This window comes from Neomonachus schauinslandi, chromosome 2, assembly GCF_002201575.2.
Source record: "Neomonachus schauinslandi chromosome 2, ASM220157v2, whole genome shotgun sequence".
Classification (NCBI taxonomy): Eukaryota; Metazoa; Chordata; class Mammalia; order Carnivora; family Phocidae; genus Neomonachus; species Neomonachus schauinslandi.
Genome location: NC_058404.1, coordinates 109,644,045 through 109,668,123, shown reverse-complemented (window position 1 = coordinate 109,668,123; position 24,079 = coordinate 109,644,045). Strand labels below are relative to the sequence as shown.

General features: G+C 38.9%; 1 protein-coding gene across 2 annotated transcripts in view; it reads right to left on the bottom strand.

Moving 5' to 3' along the window:
* Positions 1–12,911, bottom strand: part of ARSJ (arylsulfatase family member J) — a 76,467-nt gene extending 63,556 nt beyond the window's left edge. For both annotated transcript variants that reach the window (XM_021684470.1, XM_044912636.1), the window contains exon 1: positions 12,496–12,911. In XM_021684470.1, coding sequence (XP_021540145.1) covers positions 12,496–12,911 — 416 coding nt within the window. The remainder of the gene's footprint in view (positions 1–12,495) is intronic.
* Between the last annotated feature and the right edge of the window lie 11,168 nt (positions 12,912–24,079).

Here is a 24,079-nt window from a genome sequence, read left to right as displayed (position 1 = left end):
TCACGACCCTGAGATCATGATATAAGCTGAAATCAAGAGTCCTAAGCTTAACCAACTGAGCCACCCAGGTGTCCTAAACTAAAAAAAATTTAATTTGATAAGTTTGATACACTCAGTTCACATACTTTTATTATAGCCTTATTCTGTGCAAAAACCTGGTATGGTCAAAGGATATAATACAGTCTTTAATCTTGTAATATTCAACCCTGAAGATAATTGTTTAAAGTCTGATAAAACAGGGGCGCCTGGGTGGCTCAGTTGGTTAAGCGACTGCCTTCGTCTCAGGTCATGATCCTGGAGTCCCTGGATCGAGTCCCGCGTCGGGCTCCCTGCTCGGCAGGGAGTCTGCTTCTCCCTCTGACCCTCCCCCTTCTCATGTGCTCTCTCTCATTCTCTCTCTCAAATAAATAAATAAAATCTTAAAAAAAAAAAGTCTGATAAAACAATTTAAAAATTCTTGAGGTCCTCAGATCCAAGATTATGGCAAATTTTTATAAATTTCTAATAAATCACAGATTTATTAAAAATGTTAAAATTATAGATAATTTATAGTATACATTAATATTGTGGTATAGATTATTCATTATTGCTTCTGTAGATGGAATTTTGAAGTCAGGTAAGTGTTCAGACCAGCTAGAACACTTTAAAAAAATCAGGATATATCTGAACTCATCCTGAAACTGACTTTGAGGAGATGAGAAATTTTGAAATCGTAGTTCTAAAGAATGGAACATATACTAGAGGAAGTTAAAAAGATTACTGGGCATTTCTGAGTGCCTATTTTGGATTTGTGGGCATGAATTTAATCCAGTATTGATTGCCACTCATGTTCCTTCTGCTATGTACCTCTTGGCTGGACCTTATTGGACACTGAATGTTGCCAAACCATGCTCACAAAGCCTGTGTGGTCACGGTGCATAGACCAATCCAGTAATCCCATAAGGTCCAGTTAGTTTTCTCAGCTTCTTTCTCATCTAGGTCTGGTTCCCTTACCCTCTCCAATCAAGTCTGAGAACAACCAAGTATTGAGGAAAGCACATTAATATATCTCTTCAGCAAGAGGACAATAACCTAGTGATTATTTTCTGGCTCGTCTCCCTACTAGGCCCAGGTGCTTAGTAGATTGGTATTGGTGTTATGATAGAGATGCATTATTATTGATTCTGTTTGGTCAGTGGAAAGAATATTCCTATCCATTGTCATAAAATGAGGGGGTTGGAAAAAAATTACATGTGATATCCCTTTGAATTCTAAGAGTTCTATCACTGTGTTGGCTGTCATAATCGTACCCAAGAAAAGTTGTATAAAGCCTACATATGGTAAACCCAAAAGGTTCATGAGTATTGTCACAATTTTTGGTAAGGCTCTACACATCCCCAATTTGGAAAAAATTTAAAAGTGTAGTTGAGACTTTGGAAAGATTTTTCCTTTTCTATTCAAAATAAATGCCCTGCAGAATTGAGTTAAACCTAAAACTAGAATGTATTGGGCATCTATTATATGTCAGGCAATACTCTATATGTTTTCACCAACATGGTCTCATTTAATAGGATAACCAAACCAGAAAGTAATGGTCTGTTAGCTCCTATTATTCTCACTTGATGAGGAGACTCAGAGGCATGAAGTAACTATCTAAGGTTTCACTGTAGGTGGGAACTGGTGTTTAGACCCAGGTCTTCAACTCTATGCCTACAGTTCTTCCCACATAGCACCCTGCTCCTCAAATAACTTCCACTTAACATGGCTGCTTTTGCTGAACATAATAAAGGTTAAAATTATACTTGAACAACTGTTAAAAGTTCCTACCAATCTAAATATTTATGTCCACCTAACTCTATGGAATACAGTATCAAATCCCAGTTGATCAGCAATGGTGATTCAGTATAATTATTGAAGAAATATTTGAGAGTCTGCTTATCAACATTCACTATTTGTGGGATAGCTTAAAGTTGCCCAGCATGAAGGTAATAACCAAGATGATCAAGATTTTATAGAAACAAACAAACAAATAAATAAATAGGTTTCTATGTGGCAGACTCTATTCTATATGTTCCATGTACATAATCCCACTTAACCCTCACAATAAACTCTTTGAGGTAGGTACTATAATTATCATGGCCATTTTCCCATGAGAAAATGAGGCATATATAGCTTAAGTTACATGGCTGGTGTCTTACAGAATCCTTCTTTTTAATCAGTAGGATATGCTGTTTTTGTTTTTGTGTTTTTTTTTTAAATAGACTATGTTGTAAGAAGTTTACAGTTCAGGGGCACCTGTATGGCTCAGTTGGTTAAACATCTGACTCTTGGTTTCACCTCAGGTTGTGATCTCAGGGTCATGAGATCCAGCTCCACATTGGGCTCCATGCTCAGTGTAGAGTCTGCTTGAGAGTCTCTACCTCTCCCTCTCCTTCTGCCCCTCCCCCCTTAAATAAATAAATAAATAAATAAATAAATAAAGTCTTTAAAAAGACAGAAGTTTACAGTTTAATGTATTGTTGTACATTTTGGAATTGGGAGGAAATAGGTACATAAATAATTACAAATATTATAAAAATGTAAAGAGGAGAGGCTGTAGGAACAGAGGAGAACACACTTGATTCTGCCTGGTGTGGGGTAAGAAAATGATCAGAGAAGGATTGCAGAGGAGATGAAGGTAGTAGAGGGTCTGGAGGGATGCAACAAAGAGGAGAATGAAGGATATTCTAGCAAAGGGAAACCTGCTTAGATGGAAACAGGGGGGCTGGGGGGCATTGTACCTTGGCAGTGATAATCCAGAGAAAGTATAAATGGCAATGTGTTGGGAGATTGCACCAGAATTTTATCAGAAGCCATATTTTGAAGGTCCTTATATAGAATGCTTAGGAATGGGGCTTTAGCCTATAGGTAATGTCGGTTTCTAAAAGATTTTAACCAGGGAAGTGGTTTTCGAACATGCTGAAATTTCACCCAAGTCCTAGTATTAAAGGAAGATGCTGCAGGCAACATAGTCATTTAGAAGGTGACTGAAATAGTGGTCACAGAGCATATCAAATTCCAATTCCCAAGAAGCCAAGAGCAATGTCTTAATTCAAAACAACTTATTGAGTACCTCCTGAGTGGTAGTCCCTGGGGTGAACTGGCATTCAAAGCTGAATGAGGTATGTTAATGATACTCAATAAAATTTTAAAGTTGTTGTTGATTGAAGGAATTTGAAGTAATCACCGGCCTTTCCATTACCCTATTTCCATTTCTTCTCATTTAGTGTTGTACTCTTAAACAATGTCATTGTTTAAATATGCATCTGCTTTCAGTTGTCACAAGCTTAGCAGGGTTCCATCAGATTCTGCCAAGCATGATGACAACAATACGCACAATTTCCAAGTGCAGAAATTAAAAAAATATATACCCCTAATCACCTTCCTGAATATCTCAGAACTAACAATATCATTTGAAAATAACTTATGTATAGAAATTAAAACATATGGGATTTAATTTTAACTCTTTGCACCAATAGATTGAAATTGGAAAAGAGATATGACTGTATCCCAGAAAACTTTTAAAAAGAACTATTCCTCTAAAGTTTGTATATGATTAAAAATTACAGAGCTATAGCTCTAAATTTAAAAGAATTTTTACTTAAAAGTTATATAATACTTAAAAGTTTTCACACTTTTCAGATATTACCTCAATTGATCAATTTAAGGTTGGCAATATAAATAATATCATTATTCCTATTTTACAGGTGAAACCATGGAATCCTAGAGAGATTAAACTACTTATTCAAGGTCAGTCAGGAATTTGTTCACTGAATCAGCACTGTAATTCAGGTTTCCTCACTATAAATTCTATGCTATTTCTGCTCTATCACATTGCCTGCCAGAGGGAAATAAATAATCATTTATTTATCTATTCATTCATTCATTCATTCATTCATTCTTCACATATACACTTAGTGCCTATTAGTACAAAGCACTGTGAGATTTATGGAGATTATAAATCAGAGGTACGAGGTTTAGTGACAGCTATGAATGAGATGCATAATAAGACAGTAATAGAATTATGAAAGGTCATCACTAGAATAAATTATTTCTGGCTAAGGAATCTCGTAAAGCTGTACAGGAAAGGTAGTATTTTAGGTGAGTCTGAATGGCTGGCATTTGGGCAAAGACAGATAGGGCATGAATTCCAAGGAGTGGAAACAGTATGTGCAAAAGAAGGAAGAAAGTGAAGTATGGAACGTGCTCAAGGAACAGTGAATCATCCTTTTTGCTGGAGGAGAGTGTGAAGCTTGATAGAGGAAAATAAGGCTAAAAACTTTTTTAAAGACTAGACTAAGGTGCTTACAATTTTCATATCGGGCAGAATGAGGTGATGAAAACAGCAAGGGTCTTGTTGAAGCCACACAAGTTTATGTTCAAATACAGTCTCTGCTACTTAGAAGTTGTGTGACTGTGATCAACTTACATAATTTCTCTAAAACTTTCATATATCATTCGTGAAAGGAAGACATCTGTGAAATATTTCATAACTTTTTCAAAATAATAAAAATATTTTACCTTCAGGGTGGGTGTGAAGATCAAATGACAGGATGTTTGAAAAGTGATTGGTACAATAAGGTTGTGAGTAAAAATTAATTCTGTTCCCCTTCTGTGGTAGTCAGGGTTGAACCAGGGAGGGTGTTTGCTGAGGCTGGTGATGTAATGAGAGTCATGCTTGAATAAAGCAAATATGCTGGGTGAATCGGAAGAGAGAGGGAGTAAATGATTAGAGGTAAAAAGTCTTTTTTGCAATAGAGCACACAGGGGAATGAATGTCTCAATGAGGTAACACTACCGGGAATGCTTACTATCTAGAATGATAAAAGAACATTGCAACACACTCTAATTATATCAAAGTAAAATACAGAAAAAGATTAGAGTGAATTTAATTCTGGAATATTGCTGTAGGAAAAAATCTGAATGAAACTTTGAAATAGAGGCTTTCACACTGAGCTCATATTAGAAGCAGGGGCTTAAGTCTTTCGCTTCTCTCACCTTTGATCTCTAGGAGAGGTCATTTGGATGAAACAAAATGTTCTCAACTCTCCACACCTGAATAAATGTCCACCTTGCAGAGCAGCCACTCAGGAAACTCACCCAGGATTACCTGAATAGAAATTCATTTCAAAGGGAATCTTTTTTAAAAGACTCATTTAAAATTGGGGACTTTGATCACAAGAGTGTGCCAATAGATTACTTGACCATGATTCTACTGTCAGAAAAACCCATGAGGTCAAATAGGAAGAGGCAGCTATTTGTTGAATGGTCTCCTCTATTGAGCTGTTCTTTTTGAAATGGATATGTGAGACTTTAAAGCCACCCTCTTCATTTGTTGTTACATTCATTTTCCAAAGCCAAAGTGAGTCTTGGAAAAAAATTCTGTCTCTTCTATACTTCTAACCATAAACATTTCTCTAGATGTTTATGCATTAACTAAATATTTACAAATGTAATAAGTGAACTCTTAGCAACTGATTTTTATTGTGTACTCTTAGTATGTAGAACACTACTTAAAACTAGGCTTTGGATAAAAGAAGTGGATGGAAGAGAAAGCATGCACGACTCTTGATGTTATGTTTACAATAAAAGTGGAGGGGAAATGTATATGTGTACCCACATGCCTATGAAATGGAATAATCAAACCCTACTCTCCTTAGCTTCCTTGAATCTTTCTCCTGTGAGAATGACTGAAAGAATTCAATTACTTTTTCAGGGTTTTCAACACTAGCATAATTGTTGACAATTTCATATCTAGAAACAATACTTTGTAAACTCGCAAGAGACATGTTTCCCTGCCTGTATAGCCCATTGCAGTCTACAGAGGAAGGAGGCCTACATGGATCCTATCTTCCTAGACCAGATTAAGCCCCCAAAGCTCCTGACCGTTCATCACCAACTACTGCAGCCATACTGTGTATAGTCAGGCACACGGTCAGGAGCTCAATCAATCTCCAGAATGACACTAAAATTAAAACTGAACACTTATCATTTCCTAGGAGATTGTGTGGAGAAAATCCTACAATGCCTTTCAGCGCCATTTGTGTTTTCACTGTAACTCCAATCTTCCCAATGTAACTTCTTTCATTCAGGTTCTAATCTCTATATGTCTCTGTACATCTCTACTCTGATTTAACCAATCCCTCTCCACTCCTAACTCCCTAACCTTTGCCAAGAAGCCTTCTGTTACTGAAAGTCTCACATTAGCAAAATTTACTATGACCTCTCCTCTTTCCTGGACTTTCTCTCCACCTTCTTGTTTTAGTTGATTGCTGGGTATCCCTGACATCCTCTCAACTTGGGGCTGTTCTTTTACCCATACCCCAATTATCACAGAGCCTGAAGCAGGGATGAATGTCCTCCTAATTCCTCACTGGCACTTTCAGACAATTTTGGCTCTTCTCTTCTTTTAAAAGCTCAACTCCCTCGAAAAGCAAGGCAACAGATTATAGACTCTCTTTCCTATTTGACTCCTTCACACACCTAGTTCCAGGCCCTGCCCCTTACCTCCAGCACCTGATGATTCCAGCACCTGGTTCACCATCCTCTTGAATACTACCTCTCTCATTGTTGTTAATAATTTCAATATCCACTGAAGTGATCTATCCAATACCTTGCCCTTTAAACCGTGCCTTCCTCATTTCCAAAGATGTTTTCTTCCATCTCACCTTAGCACCCATTCCCCTATCATTTCCCAAAACTGTACCATTCACACAATTTTAACCCCAAGCATACACTTCTCCAACTACCAATATCTATCTAGATTTCCAAGTTTACTACATATCCTCACTTCAACCCCAGCCAGAGTCAATTCACTGACCTGGTGATTTCTTAGAGAACATTAACCCCTTAATGTCTTCCCCTTTTCCTTGCCAATTTAGAGTCCATGATCCCACTTGATTGATTTGGCAAAGCCCCATATCTAGTTAAATCTACCTCTTCAATGGTGCTTCTTCTGCACACCAGCACTGGGCCATGGCACGAGAAAAACAAACAAACGATGACCCATCTCTGTTTAAATTTATGACTACAAATCTCAAGTGGGCTCAGTTGAGTGCCCTGTATTTGTACAGCATTTCCCTACTTAATTCACTTTCTCATTCTCCTGGAAGAATATTTTCTATTTTGGTCTTTAAACCTCCAGATCTTTATTCTCAGCTAATGACCTCATTTGTTATTTCACTTAGAGAGTAGAATGATTGAGAAAAGAACGACTCCATATTCCAAAACCAAATCTCCCAACCTTTCCCATTTGTACATCCATATTTTTAAAATGAATGAACTGTTAAAGAAGAGCTAAGGCAATTTTGAAGAACAAGTCAGAGAACTCACGTTCCAGATATCAGTATTATAAAGCTATAATAGTTAAGAATGTAGTATTGGCACAAGGATAGACAAAGAGACTAATGGAACAGAAATGACCCAAACATCTATATTTTTCTGATTTATGAAAAAGTGACCCTGATGTGTAGTGGAGAAAGTATGGCCTTTTTTAATAAATAGTGTGGGCCAAATGGAGGTACACACGGAAAAAAAATAATCTTGAACCCTGACTTACACCATAACAGAAAAGTAATTTCAGATGAATTATAGATCTAAATATAAAAATAAAACAATAAAACTTTTAGGAAAAAAAGACCAAATCATGATCCTGATTTAGTCAAATATACCTTAAATAGGACATAAAAAGAAAAAGATTATTAATTAGACTACAATAAAATTAAAACCTTCTGTTCATCAAAAACACTATTAAGAGAGAGAAAGTAAGCCATGGAGTGGAAGAAGACATCTGCAGTACAAATATCTGACAAAGAAACAGAATATATAAATAACTACCATAAATCAACAAGGAAGAGCAATCAGCTAATGAGAAAATAGACAAAGACTTAAACAGATACTTCTTAAAAGGGAATATTCAAATAGTCCATAAAAATACAAAAAGATGCTCAACTTCCTTAGTCACTCAAGAAATGCAAATTTAAGCCATAATGGTATACCAGTGCATAACAACCAGAATGACTAAATTGAAAAAGACAATATCAAACGTTGACAAAGATGTGAAACAAACAGAACTCTCCATACAGTGCTAAGAGTGTGTATTGGTAAGAGCGTAAACTGGTGGAACCACTTAGGGAAACTGTTGGGCAGTATCTACAGAAAATGAATACACACATTCCCATAACCCGGCAATCCAAGTTCCTGATAGATATTCAAGAGAAACATATATATATGTTCATCAACAAACACATACAAATACATATTCATGGCAGCACTATTCATAATGGCCCAACACTGGAAACCACCTTAATATCTGTCAACAGCAGAATGGATGAATAAATTGTAGTATATCTATACAAAAGAACACTGTTCAGTAATGAGGATGAATGAATTACATCTACAGGCAACAACATGGAAAAATTTTACAAGCATAATGTTAAGAGAAAGAAGGCAGACATGAAAGAGTACATTTCTATAATTCCATTAAGATAAAGTTCAAACACAAGGCAAAAATTAACCTGAGGTGTTAGAAGTTGGGAGAGTGACTACCCTGGGCAAGCAGCAGGAGTTGCTTTAATACGCAATGAATTTATCAAATATCCTATTACAAATACACATTTGAGTTACCTTTGCATTTATAAAAATGATCACCATGGTAACTTCAAGTAGAAAAATTAATAACAAAGTAGTAAAAAAACGAAATTATTGCCAAAGATATAAATTCAGCTCAGATTGCCGATTTTTCCTACTTTGAAGTCTGCATAAAATGCGTGCCTAAATTTTGCAAAACTTTTTTTTAAGATTTATTTATTTATTTGAGAGAGAGAGAGTGCGGGGGGAGGGGAAGCAGAGGGAGAAACAGAATCCTCAAGCAGACTCTGCACTCAGTGCGGAGCCCAATGTAGGGCTCCATCTCACAACCCGGATATCATGACCCTGAGATCATGACCTAAGTCAAAACCAAGAGTCGGACACTTAACCAACTGAGACACCCAGGCGCCTCTAAATATTGCAAAACTTTTAATTCTCTTTCTGAAGCCTTCACTATATTCTCTTTTAAGAAAAAATGATGTCATTTATCCATGTCTTTATTTGTAAAACTATGAAAAACAAAAGGTGAGAAAATTACTTTGAAATAAATCAAACATAGATAGTCACTTTCTCAATCAACCTTTTTTATCACCAGGCCAACTTTGAACACATTCAATGCTGTTTCTCAAAGTCCCATGTACAGAGCCCCTGCATTACTACCTCTCTTGAAATTTTTTGCCGTAACTATGTAAAATGAAGATAACAACAGCAACTATCTTACAGAGTGTTATTAAGATTAAACGAGATAGGGCGCCTGGGTGGCTCAGTTGGTTAAGCGACTGCCTTCAGCTCAGGTCATGATCCCGGAGTCCTGGGATCGAGTCCCGCATCAGGCTCCCTGCTCAGCGGGGAGTCTGCTTCTCCCTCTGCCCCTCCCCCCTCTCATGCTCTATCTCATTCTCTCTCTCAAATAAATAAATAAAATCTTTAAAAAAAAAAGATTAAACGAGATAAAAATGCATTATCCTGGGACAGTGGATGTTAGCACTTAATAATAACACCCTTAATTTGTATTAATACTGTCAACATCAGAATAGCCTGAAGTGTTTGTTAAATCACCATTGATTTCCGGGCTCAACCCCACACCTATTGAGGCTGAATTGCTAGTTGGGCCTCGAAATCTGCATTTTAACTAGCCTTTTGAGTGATTATTTTTGTAGATTTAAATCTGAAGACCACTACCCAGAGATTAAGGCTTACTTCTTACTGTTCCTCAGAGCTCCAATACAGGGATCTGTACACAGTGAATGCTTACTGACAGTCTAACTGATATTGAATATTACCAGATGGGTATGACATAAATTATTAAAGCAATCTGGAATTTGTTACACATTTATGCAGTATAGGGGAATAGATTTTGACATTTTGACTTCAGCAAAACATAAAAGGAGGCTTGTTAAAAAAGAAAAAAAAAGGTAGCCTCAGTTTTAATCATTTTAACTTTCTTCATAAAAGATATTTGAATCCTCTCGTATTTTATATAACCCATTTTTCACTTAAAATAATTCAGGACAGTTAGGTTTTTTTTTTGCTTTCTGATTTTGTTTTGTTTTGTTTTACTTTAGAAGATCCAGGGAGTATACACATGTGCTCATGGAGAGGACAAATGACCATAATCCCTGGGCTCTGCACCATTAATATTAGGCCCACAACCAGGCTTCTATCACTACTTTCTTTCTTATATTTGTGTTCATTTAAAGGAAGGTTCCAGTCTAAAAAAGAGAACTGCAAATGGAAATGTCTTCAGCTTAAGTCAAATAAAAATTTAAATCAAGTTACAGTATCTATTTAAACTTTTTGTCTATAAAACAGCTACACAATTTGTCGCACTGAATAGAAAATTTTAATAGGAGAATAAATCTTTTCATTAGATGTTCGATTGCATTGAAAGAACAAGAGAGCCAACCTTTGACAAAAGAGAAAAATTAGCTACGCTCTGGTGAACATAGCATAATGTATAGAGTTGTTGAATCAATTATGTTGTATGCCTAAAACAAATGCAACATTGTATATCATCTTCAACTTAAAAAAGAGAAAAAAGTTAGGAATTATTTTTAGCTTCATTTCTTTTTTTTTTTAAAGATTTTTATTTATTTGACAGAGAGAGAGTGAGAGAGGGAACACAAGCAGGAGGAGTGGGAGAGGGAGAAGCAGGCTTCCCGCCGAGCAGGGGCCCTGATGCGGGGCTAGATCCCAGGACCCTGGGATCATGACCTGAGCTGAAGGCAGATGCTTAAGGACTGAGCCACCCAGGCGTCCCTAGCTTCATTTCTGTTTCATGTCATTAAGTAAACATAAAGATTAAAAGATAAAACCTAGATATTTTATCAGTGCAAGATAATGTTTAGGAACTAAATGTTCTTATTTGGTAAAAAGCCTTAAAGCATATGCTCTATTGTGAAAGATAAAATTCATATAATTCATGTACATATTTTCAACTACCACTGGCTATCTCAGTAAATCTAAATTCTCTAAATTAGTTGAAGAGATTCAGTGAGTTATGACACATTTACTTCATAAGCCAAATACAAGAGTGGTTGGGATTAGACATGAAGAACTTGATCTGCAGCCACCAGATGGACTTATTTTCCAGCCAAAAATCTGCTCCTTTATAAATATCAAATGCCCTTGACTCTGTGATGCCACAAATAACCTTTAAACTATCTCTGAAGTACAGTGAGACTTTTTTTAAAATCTCTCATTCTCAAGAAAGGAAAGGATGGGATTTTTTTTCTTTTCTTTTCTGGCAGTGATGCTACGTTCTGACAGTTTGCTAAGCAATGGAAATCATGCTGTAAGCAAAAGTCTCTGCAAGACAGAGATTCTTACAAAATAATCTTTATTTTTCCAATGGATACTGGCTACTTTTAGAGGATCCAGTTCCAAGAACAACTTCACTGAAGCAGGGTTCCCCGAGACTGAACTCACAGGATGCATATACTGAACCACCAAGGCTTCTCTTCTACCTCTGTCCAGCGGTAGCTTGACCTCCAGACCTCCTAGTCTATCTCAGTTGCACAGGCTGACTTTGGACATCCAAATCAGTAATAGTAACCCATATTCTAATAGGATGAACTGTGAAAATGAGTGAATGCCTTAAGTAGAAGGTTTAGCTGTTTAGCAAAACAACAAATTAAAAATGCTTTACTTAAGCATCCAAATAATCTGATTTTTCTTAGAGTTAGCCAGAAAATTCCCAGACTTCAGATAAAAGGAGCAGAAAACTTCAGATGAAATTGGACTCCTGTTGAACATTTATCATTGAATTTCCTTGCATCTTGAGAATTGCCTTGGTAATCACACATGTCCCTCTTTATTAATCCAATCAGAGAAAATTACCTACCAAAGACCCAAACAGAGTCATCTGTACACTGATTTTACGTTGCTTTCCATCTGTTTCCTTGGCCTCTTTTATGTCCGTGAGAACCTATGGCTTTGATCATTCAATTCTAGATTTAAGAACAAACCAAGAGTTGCAGAAAATTTTTGATCTGTCTTTCTTATCAGTGATGGCGATTGTGAATTCTACTGTGACGCCTGAACCAAATCTAAGCATGCTCAAAAGCCAAAATAGATTTGGAAAAGGAGACCCCTTCTGGAGACATGTGGTTGGTAGGCGAGACTTTTACAAGTACTGATCTCATTTAAAAACTTGGAGGGCACTTCACAGCAGGCTCTGAGAGTAAGGAAAATGAGACTAGGCTAGAGAGGAGATGTTCAAGATCATTAACAGGGCATCCAATTTGATACTCACCATAACTCAATACCACATTTCATTCATTCACTCGTTCCCCGTATTTTCTGTTACTCCTTTAAATTAGGAGCTGGGTCTTAATTAAATGCTCAAGATTTCTCCAAGGAATAAATATACAAAGTGTTAACACTTACTTTCCAGTAATAAACTGACTCCTGGACGGTGTGCAAATAGGCTGGACATAGTAGTTCTCCAGTTTAACTCCTTCGGCAGCGAGCTTGTCAAGAGTGGGAGTCTTGATCTCCGAGCCGTGGTAACCCACATCTCTAAATCCCTGATCATCCGCTAGGATGAAAATGAGATGGGGTTGGGAGGTGGCCGTCGTGCTGGGCTCTGGTCTCTCTCCAGCTTGAGCTCGCAAGGTCCCTTCCTCCTCCTCCTCCAAGCCCTGGCCCCAGGACAGGTAACCGTAGGTGAGGAGGCTGAGGACCCAGAAGGCTGCCAGCGCCCCCATGGCTAGCATCCTTCCCGGCCAGAACCAGGCTTGCGGAGGCGGAGGCGGAGGCGGAGGCGGAGGCGGCGGAGGCCCCGCACAGCCCCTGGGGGCCATTCACTTAGGTCCCGGCTGAGACGCCACTTGCCGAACCACGCACCGCGTGCCGCCGCTGGCGCACACATGCACGCGGGAGGGGTCGACCGAACAGACGGTGGACTATCTCCACCTGGAAAGAAGTCCTACGCCCCTCTCCGCTGTCACCACATCCAACAACTTTCCTTAACCTCCTAGAAGTGATGAGACGTCGGAAAAACAAGAAGCCGCTCTTCTCCTTCAAATTTCACTTTCTCCTCCTCCTCGCTCCCCTGAGCAGCTGCCACCAAAAAAAGTCAATGCCTCCACCCAAAAGTTCTCGGGAGAAGAAGTCTAGTAAGGGATTGAGAATCACCTTGGGTAGGGGCTTTTTCTGCCCAGGGCGCCCTGGACGTTGAGGAGTGAGGTTGCGGCGGGCGCGCACGCGCGCGCGCGCGCGGGCCGGGTGGGACCGGCAGTCTGGCCGTCCCCTCACCTGGAAAGCACTGGAAGTTGAGCCGCCACGCCTCGCCCGTACACTAGCAGATAAACAGCCGCCTGAAGTGGACCGACTTCCTGACCACTTTCTCCACTTTTCCAGGGCTATTTGTCCCGGTCCTCTCCAAGGCGTTTGCCAATCTCTCCGACACTAGGCGGCGAAGTGAGGGGGGGAAAGCCCAGTTTCCTGATTTCTTTCCACCGCTAACCACCCTTTTTCTGCAGGAACTTCGGGCGCCGAGTCCTCCGGGCCGCTGGAGCGCGTGGGGGAGCGAAGCGGGTTCCCCGCCCCGGTGGCCCCTCCACGCCGAGCCCACTTGGTCTCCGCGGAGTTGGCGCACCCGGCCGAGGCGCTGAAAGATGGGTGCGTTTTGTCAGCTAACTTACTTAGTTTGCGCACTAGGCGTTCTTAGCCGCCTCCTTCCTCTTTTCTGTCCGGTGAATCACAGAACGGTACTTTCGGCTTTAGCTCCTCCAGGAAGAGGGGGAGGGGTAAGGTTGGTTTAGAGGTTCGGTCTTTCCTTTTTTCTTTGCGGGAGGAGGAGGGAGGGGAGGCTTTGCGGGACAGAAGGAAAGCTGCGCGCCTCTCCTCGATCCCTGCGGGGTCCAGGGGAGTCCGCCAGGGCTAACTCCTCTCTGGGTTTCGCCGGCTGCCCTCCATCATCCGGAGAGGGGGGAAACGGCGGCGGCGCGGATCGGGAGGGGTGAAGCGGGTGCTTCTTTTCGTGGGTCCGTAAATGAAGAGCTCTCTCGCCCATCCCGATTGCTGCGCTTGCGAACTTTTTCTAGCTGCTGGAGGGAGTGAGAGAGGAAGAGCAGGAGAAACAACAAACTGCGCAGCACACTCTTTCTTCCTCTTCTAGTTTTCCTTTACTAGTCTCTTCCCTCCACCACCACCCCCCATTTTTCCTACTCTTTTTATCCCCGCCTCTTTTTTTTTTTTTTTTTTTTTAAACAGTCGCGACTACAAGTTTTTAAATTGAATTTCCTTTCCCTGTTGCTGGCCTTGACAGCCTGACTTCCTCATGAGCTTCTCCCTACGTGAAGATATTGAAATTGTCCCCGTGTTCTTACCTCCCCCCAAACTTACCCACAGGGCGTCTCCAGCCAAGAATGTGGGGCGAAGAGGAGTTACGCATTTCACCCTCAAGAACTGAGAGCCCAGTCTGCACTCCTGCAGTAAAGAAACCATTTCCCATCTAATAGTTCCAGGAACTTCATCACTTTTTTTTTTTTTAAACTATGTGGAGTGAAACTATTGTAAAATCTTGTCCTGACTAGGAAGATATGCCTGCTTTTACTAGAGTCACAGGTTTTTAAAGCCCTGCTCAGTCAGGAAAGGGATTTGTGGTATCTGTAGAGGAGGCAATCAATGCCAAGAGCCACTGAGACATGTTTCTTTCCCAAAATTTATTCAGATTATTTATTGAACACCTACTATGGGCTGGCACATAAAAAGCCAGATTCTCCCAATTGCCTAAGCATAAATCTAGGTTTCACTTAGCCATTATTTTTAATTCCTTTCTGTTGCTAAAGTTCCTATTTCGTTTCTAGGCAAAACATTTGTAAAATGGAAACTTAGCACCTTTGAAACTTGCAGTGTGCTCCATACAGGTAATTTTGCTAAAACGTGTAGCCTTCTACCACTTTATTTTCTTCCCTGAAGCCATTCTGATTAGTCTGTGGAGGGATGAGCAGTGTTAGAAGGCCTACTTGGAAATATGATCTTGGCAGTTCTGTAAGGTAAATCACCAAATATGTAACGAGTGAACTGAATATTGGGAGATTGGAAAGCACTGAGGTAAGGCTCCCAGCTTTGTAAGCCTAACAAGGTGCTTGAGTGTTAAAAGACGTTCAGATGAATCAGCTGCTTTTAGTTGGGGATAGTCAATGACTTAGCACTTAGTCCATGTTGCTATGCAAGAAAGAGGGCCCTTTTCAGTTCAGATTTCAAGCAAGAGTAAATAATGATAATGTTAACATTTATGGCTTACCATGTGGTAACCATAGTGCGCTATATACTGATTTTATATATGTATATACACATACATAAATATACACACACATATGCCTTATGGTGTTTATATTGTGCTTTACATACTTTATCGCTTTTCCTTCCCTACCAATTTTATGAGGTATTCTTCCATTCAATAAATATCTGAGGAGCTGGGCTAATGCTAGTAGCTGGAAAGTAATGGTTAACTAAATGAAGCACAGCGTGTGCTCTTGTGGAACTTACATTGATGGGAAGAGATACGCTGATCAATGAATCACCCCCAAACTCCAGAGGTTACCTACTATTCTGCAGTATTCTGAAGCAAAGGAACAAAATAAAAGAAATTTTAAAACAAAGAAATCTGACGTAGGCTAGGTGTGGTTAATGGGTGAGTGGTACAGGGAAGTAACCTTTAAACTGAGGGAAATGTTATTTTGTTTGGTATCCACCCCCCTCTTTTTTTTAAGAGTTCAGCTTTTTATTGAACAGATTACAGAAGAAGTTTAGTAAAAAAGACCAAAGCTCATGTCATCGTCAGACTTCTCTGATTCTTCTTTTCTTTGCTTCCACTTTCTTCTCAGCTCGGCAGCAGTGGTGGAGGGGGCAGGACCTTCTGCTGGTGTGGCACCAGCTGCTGGGACAGGTCCCTTAGCCCCTACCTTGCAGATGAGGCTCCTTTGTTGACACTGGCAAGAGACTTTGCAAACAAGCCCAGCCAGAAAGGTTCAACATTTACACCCGCTGCTTTAATGAGGCAGGGCTCTTATCCTTTGTGAGCCTCACCTCATCATGGTGCAGGATGAGGACTGAGTAGAAGCAGGCAAGCTCCCAGCTGGAGGCCTTGGTGCAGATGAGGGCTGAGTAGAAGCAGGTGAGCTCCCAGCTGGAGGCCTTGGTGCAGATGAGGGCTGAGTGGATGCTGCTGGGCAAGGTAATAGTCACAGGATGAAGTGAGAGCCTCACCCCACCCTGGCCTTAGCTTCCGCAGAAGAACAGAGCACCTTAGTGGCAGCTGAGGAAAACCTGTTATGCCCTTTTTACAGGAAACTTAGACTTGCAAATCTGTCTGTCTTCAAAACCCATGTTTTTCAAAAGATAATCTTCCCACAAGTGGACATTAAGATCTTTTCTAGCCACACAGCACAGAGAGAACACAGCTGCCAGAGTTAGAGAATTCCAATCTTCACACAAGGCATGCATGCTCTCCACATTGAGGATAGAAGGGCAGAATTCTGGCCCTAAAAATGCCATTTGTAGAGTAAACAGTACTAATATTAAGGGAGACTAAGAACTATTTGCAATTAGTAGTAAGAGCCAAGGCACACTAATAGTCATGCTACAGCAGACCAAATGAGATGTGACTCAAAGGGAAAATCCATTGATTGGGTGCCCTAGCCAAACTGGGAAATGGATAATGGTTATTCCCACATCCACAAGGAATACCTTGAGCATGAAATCAGAGGCTGTTGAATGCCCTATGCTTTACTGTACATACACTGGTATTATAAGCACATAAACTTCGCATTTCTCATTACAGGATTGAGTTTCATGCACTCTAAGCAGTAGTTTCAGTGTCCTCATGAAATCCCAGGTTAAAGACCCTCTATAACTTAGCTGTTTTTTCCTGACTTTAGAGCCAGCATTTCTGGTGTTCAGGCATCAGCTTCACCTATGGAACCACACCATAGGTTTATTTCAGCTTAGATATAGTCATATTACACAGTTCTCTAGTTATGAAATGGCATTATAAAAATTAAAGGTACTATTTGATTCAGTAAAGAGAGAGAGGAAATAGAATTGCTTGGAGATGAAATTAGTGTGGACTGATTATTCAGGTGAGGCTTAATCAGGAGGTGGGACTGAAAGTATGCCTTAAAGGACAATCAAAATTTGGGAAAGAAGAGAGGAAGTTACAGGAAGGGCATTTCAGGTAAAAGGAAAGAGAAGACCAACTGGCTGAGACACATTTGGACTGGGAGAGACTGGTATATGATGTTAGGAAATTCAGATCACACCAGATATGGGAAGCTTTGAAAATGTATAAAGGGCTGGAACTTGATTTGAGGGCATTAGGAGTGATGAGGTCCTTTGTGCAGGACATAACATGAAAAAATACTTAAGTAAATCATATTAAGGTCCTTTCTGGGATGGATTTATAGACATAGAAGCAACAAATAAGTGGCTTCAGTCCATAAAAATTTGAAGAGTTGAATTTTACCCCGAGAGCACTAAGTCTATTAAAGTTTTTTTGGTTAGGGCAAGACATGATGAAAATATAGGAAAAGATATCCCAGGACATTTTTAGGGAGAGATTTGAGGGAGTAAAGACTAGTATCACACAACTGCCACAGTGTGAAATTTCTACAGCAATATATTCCTTAAAGATTACATCATCTTCTGGGAGAGGGGCATTTGTTAAAAGTTTAGGAAGAAGTAATTAATCACCTAAGAGGAAAACAAGTGACAAAGGAATCAGGGACCCAGTATAGGACGTTCTTTGATGGGATGATGGAAAAAGAAAAGAAATAATAGAATGTATTGTCAGGAAGGTCACCATCAGAGAGGGAGATCAGAGTAAGATCACAGTGTGATCCAAGACCACAGTGTGGCCTGGGGCTCTTTAGGGGACAGACCATGGGTAGTGGATGCCAGGGTGGAATAAAGGAGTGGATATGAGGAGCTTATCAGTAAATGCAGAAGCTAAGAAAATCACAGACAAACACTAAAATGGATAGTCACACAGTATTTCTTTGAGACTTCCATGTTAATCCTCACCATAAAGACATTTCCCATAGCCCCCCGTATGCATGGGCAGAAATGCCCTAGCTTACTACTGATAAGTAGTTGTAGTTACACCTAGATAAGTTGTTGTTATTATGTTTTTGCTTACTAAGAGAGCATGCCTGCCACCCTATTTCCATTTCTCTATAGGCATTTATTTTCAACTAAACATGTACTTAGATGCTTAAAAGATACAGCTAATTTTTTAAATGTAGGCTTAAAAAGTTGTGAAAATAGTCACTCCAGGACTTATAGACTATTAAAAAGATTTAAAACTCAGTTGCAGCTTGTTTGGGTTTATAAGTACATTAAGTACTTAAAAATGAAGGAATAGTCACCAAGTTTAAATTCATGCACAGTCTAAAAGAAACATTTGTCCTAATATAGTCATTTTGATATGCATTCTATATAATCAACTCCTTATTCATCATTATTAACTCTTTTTTAGTCTACAGAACAAAGGCTGCTTTGAGCCATTGTCTCAAGAAACAAGAGCTCTATGATTAGGGTGGTTAAGTAGCTGATTTAGTAATTGTTAAGTAAAAATCACTTCTCTTTCGTGGGAAGTCTCTGTTGAAATAAGCTGTAATAATTTGAGTAATGTGAGTGACACTAAAGTTTCAACAGTGTATAAACATAGCTACCCAAAAGTAGCAAGGTTTTTGACATTAGAAACTCAGAAAATCTGAACTGTCAAAGAAGAGATCTTTCATTCAGCAAACGTGTGAAAGCAGACTTTTAAACAGAATTTTTACAATGGGGAAACCTGGTCATTTCCATAATTTTAAAATCTGTTCTTACTGCTTAAATTGTAAGTAAAATTCTTTATTATTTACATAGCAATTTTCTGTTTAGAATATCAATTTCTAAACTTAGCTGCTCATCAGATTCCTTTAGGGCCTTTTTTTTTTTAAGGAAATTCCCAGCTCCACCCAAGACCTAAATCAAAATATCCAGAGTTTGGTAATATCTGTGTTAAGAAAAGCTCTCCAGGTGATTCTGGTATGTATAGAATTTTGAAAACCACTGATTTAGAAGCCAAATCATCAAAAAGTTTTAATAGGTTACTTAATGGATGAGGTTGGTGCCATCTATCAAATACAGTATGGGAAACACAGCTGAAAAATGGGTGGATAAATCTAGAGTCAGAACATCTGAGGGCTGAACAGTGAGTTTCTGTAAGATGACAGGAAGAATTAAAGTTGGGAGATAGCCAAGCCACAAGGATCAAGAAAAGAAGGGAAAGGCATTGAAGCTTAAGTGGGTGAGTGACAGGGGCAATTGCCTGTGCAGGCACTGCTGGATTCAGATGCACTTAAAGGAAAGACTGGAAGGAAAAGCTGAGTTCTAAATCCAGCTCGTCTATAGTGGTGTCTTTTGGCAGGATTCATAGTATTCTCCCTATGAGAGAGGTCTAAGGTCTAAGGTACTGACCTCCTGAGATTGAAATGTTCTGGTGTCTGGTCTCAATGAGGCTAGATAGCTGTGACATCTAGAGTCAAGGCTACTCAGTAAGAGTAAGTGCCTGATCTGGCATCCAGAAAGTAGCATATTCCCAATTTTAAACTGTATAAATTTATAAAAATCATATGATTTAAAGACTATAAGAATCATGTAAATCGTAAGAATAAAAATCATATGAATTTATAAGATATAGTGGAGAAACCAATAGAAGTTGGTGATTGGAGAATAAAAATGAGGGAGGAATAAATGATTATACCTAGTTTCTGGTTTGGGGAAATAGCCAGAATGGTAGTACCACTTATAATGGTAGAAGTCATGAAAGGACTAGCTGATTTGAGGACTAGATGGAAAAAATTACTCTGGTGTTGTTGAACTTGAGATATGTGAAGCATCCCAATAGACGAGTGCAGTACATAGGTGGATATATGGGTCTGGACTTCAGAGAACAAGGGAGGAGAGAAAATTGTATACACATCTAGATAGGGTGGGTAAAATTTCCCAAGGGCAGTTGGGTAATAAGAAGTGAGAAAAGGGCTGGGGACAGAACTATTTAGGATAGGGAAGATGAAATAGGGCCCACAGGGAAGCCAAGAAGTAGCAAGAGAAATGTAACAGCAAAGATGGCAGATTTCATTGAACATTACTCAGCAATGGCACGGTGCCAGTACTACGCTAAGTGGTTTTTCATGAACTATCCCAGTGCTCTTCACAACCTATGTAGATAGATACTATTATTACCATTTTACATGTGAAGAAACTAAGGTTAAGTTACATCAGGTGGTTGTACAAAGAAAAAACAAGGGAAGGACATCATAAGAGAACAGAATATCAAATAGCTATGAACCAGAGAACTAACACACCAGGAAGTGAGAAAGGTCAATAAAGTCAAGAGTGAAGAGTGAGATGAGGAACATAGTAGGTGTTAATTCATTGGAATAAGGTCTCTGCAAATAACTTACTAAAGCTTTTTTCTTTCTCTGAATTTACCAACATTGACAATGATAGAGCTCTATAGTATTGAAGTGTTGATGAACTAAGTAGGTTTGGAAAGAAAACAGGGTTTTAACTCAAAATGTATTAAAAGAAACTGATAATCATCAAATCATATAAGTGTTAGATGAACTAGATGAGACATGTGCAAAATCTTTATAAAGAGAAGTATATATTTATATTGGAGTTAAAAATATTTGAATACACAGTTTTGAATATACTGTTTTCCAAACTAAGGACTCAGTGTTATAAAGATGATCAAAAACATGCACTGTGGAATCATACTGCCCACTTGCTAGCTAATAAGTTGCTGAGTCTCTCTTTGCCTCATTTTTCTCATCTGTAAAATATAGATAATAATAATAACTATTTCATAGTGTGGCATGTTACTTATCTATCACCAAACAATGCTACTTAACAAACTACCCCAAAACTCAAAGGCTTAAAGCAACAATAATATATTCTTATGGATTTGAGGATTTGCTGGGCCAGATCTGCTCCAACTGTTTCCTGTCTCCTGGGATCAGTGGGATGGACACAAATTCTTTTCAGGGCATAGTTGAAGCACAAGAGATCAAGCTGAACCAAGATCAAGGCTCTGTTTACCTGTTTACATCTCACTGGCCAATGCAAATCTTATAACTAAGCCCAGAGTCAAGGGGTGGGAAATACATCCTTCTCAGGATGAGGCTATAAAAAAGTTGTGGATGCCAGAAAAGGTGATGAAATGCGGCCAATAATTAAATCGACCACAGTCATTTGAGAATTAAATGAGTTAATACTTGAAAGCACATAGGACAGCTTTTGTCCATTGCAAGCAGTATTAAGGCTTGTTTTAATTTGTTATTCCTATTATAATTATTCCTAAATTAATTAATAGTATAATGTTATTCCAATAAAACCTCAGTCCGATGATAATTCAGAACTCAACATATGATAATATTTATAAGAATAGTAACAGACAAAAGCTGTTCCCTAAAATTGGCATGAGGTAACCACTTTTATTTATTTATTTATTTTTAAAGATTTTATTTATTTGAGAGAGAGAATGAGAGAGAGAGAACACATGAGAGGGGATAGGGTCAGAGGATGAAGCAGACTCCCTGCCGAGCAGGGAGCCCGATGCGGGACTCGATTCCGGGACTCCAGGATCATGACCTGAGCTGAAGGCAGTCGCTTAACCAACTGAGCCACCCAGGCGCCCGAGGTAACCACTTTTAACCTATTCCCTATCACTAAGAAAAGTCTAAAGCCATAACCAATCATCATAAAGAACAAACAGCCTCTGCATTGTCACTATATAAACTATCTGATCAGCATATACCTCTGAGCCTCATTCCACCGTTGGTTTGAAAGCTCCCAGTTTGTGAACTATTCTTATATGCATGATAAACTCTTACTAAATGACATAAAGGTCCTACTGACCATAGATAGGACTTTTTACTATACAACAGTAATTTAATGCTGATGGGTGAAAGAAAGGAGAGGCCAAAAACTGATCCGATGCTATAGGACAACAATATGTGAAAATAAACTTTTCAAAATAAAAGAAAGTAAGCATTTAGAATGATGAACATAATAATTGGATAATTATATAACCACATCAAAAAAGATTAATTAATCCACATCTTATAGCACATACCAAGAGAAAAACATATCTAGTTGAAATTGGAGAGCTAAATGAAAAAAAAAAGTTAAAGAAAGCCCAACAAAATTTAATTGACTATATTAAATATATGTAGGGAAACTCTTCTATTTTTTGGCTTTTAAATGATACAGATATTTCAATGACAGATGATTATAAAATATTTATAATAGACTATTAAATCAGAAGTTTTAACTAAGGCACTAAGATTCAAAGCTGTGATTTTTCCAAAGAGGTGTGCCAGAACAAGGTGCCAGTTTTCAAAGGAGATTATTAAAAACCAGTTTGACAACTCTTAACATTCTTACCCATGCAAAGGTAATAAGAGGGTCAGAGCGTGTGGGCATTGGAGAGTATGAGTGAAGAGATTTTAATAACTTGTTGGTGTGCCCTGAGAGCTCCTCACCCTGCTGCCTACATGGGCCTGGGGAGGGAGGTGCTGACTCCTGAGATTCAAGTGGTCTGCTGTCTGCCTGCTGCTGGAGAAAGCCTCAGGACAGGCTGCCGACGAGCCAGAGGAAGAGAGAGGCTCCCAGGGACTGGCCAGCTCTCCCACAGTTTGACAGGGCAAAGGATGCTTGAGGGCTTCCTGGGAACCAGGTGTGGGCCATGTGTGAGTAAAAGCAGGCCTTGAGTTGTCTTTGGCCCTGTTCAGGAAGGTCTGCCGAAGGCTCAGTCAATCAGACTTCCAAAAAAAGAATCACGAGGTAGCTTTCCAGTCTGAAAGGCTAACTCTCTGGATTATGCCTACAGATACCTGTTCTCACATCAAAGGAACTGCAGATAGGAGATGGTCAAAAGTTGGTTGGGAGCACATAGGAGAAAAAATTACCCTTGCACAACTACCAGGCCCAGAGTGCATCATACTGGTCATGTAAGGACTTACTTGACTCTCACCTTTCTCCCTCCCTGCACACTCATCCTGGAGGAGAAGTTGAAGTTAACAAGCTAGGGAAGGAACGGTAGAAATACTAGGCAGGGAACAGTAAATGAGAGAAATACTCTGGGTTTCCAGGCTGAAGTGGTCCTGATCTGGGGAGGGGACAAAAGATATGCTTTAAATGAAGTTCACAGTTTTCAGAACTATATATTATTGGGCATCCTAAATCTGAATATCAGATTTTGTGAAGTAGAGTGATCACAAGACTATTTGTTTTTAGGATGGACTCCAGAAGTCTGAAGGGCAAGAGAAGCTTGGCCCACAGAATTTAGAGACATTGAGAAATAAAAACAAAGTTGTGGGCATCTACTGGTTTTTCTTGTTCAATGTAACAGATAAATTTTAACTGTATGAAAATTAATTACAAAACTAAATCAAAAAGGAAAATAAACTGGGAAAATATTTCTAGTAATATAACAAGAGTTCATATGTATTCTATTAAAAGAGTCATTCAAATTTTTAAGAAAAATATCTTGACCCCCAATAATAAATATGTAAAGAATTTGGACAACTAATGCAAATAGAAATGGATCAAAAGAGAGTAAAAATATTGGTCTTATTTGTAATGAAAGGAATATAAAGTAAAGCAAACTATCATAATTTTTATACCTATGAAACTAGTAAAAAGAATGATAAATGATTTGTAGTATTAGTAAGATTGGATTGAAACTGGTACTCTGCTGGGAGTGTTGGTTTGATATATATTTTTCAAAAAATAACATGGCAATGTATATCACAGTATCACATACAAACCACACAAATATCTCTACACATTAGCTCAGTAGTACCATTCTTTGACATTTATCCTAATAATTCAGTAGAATAAAAGAAATACTTAATAAAAATGGTCATGAGAGCTCTATCTATAACAGGTAATATTAAAATGGTCTTAATTT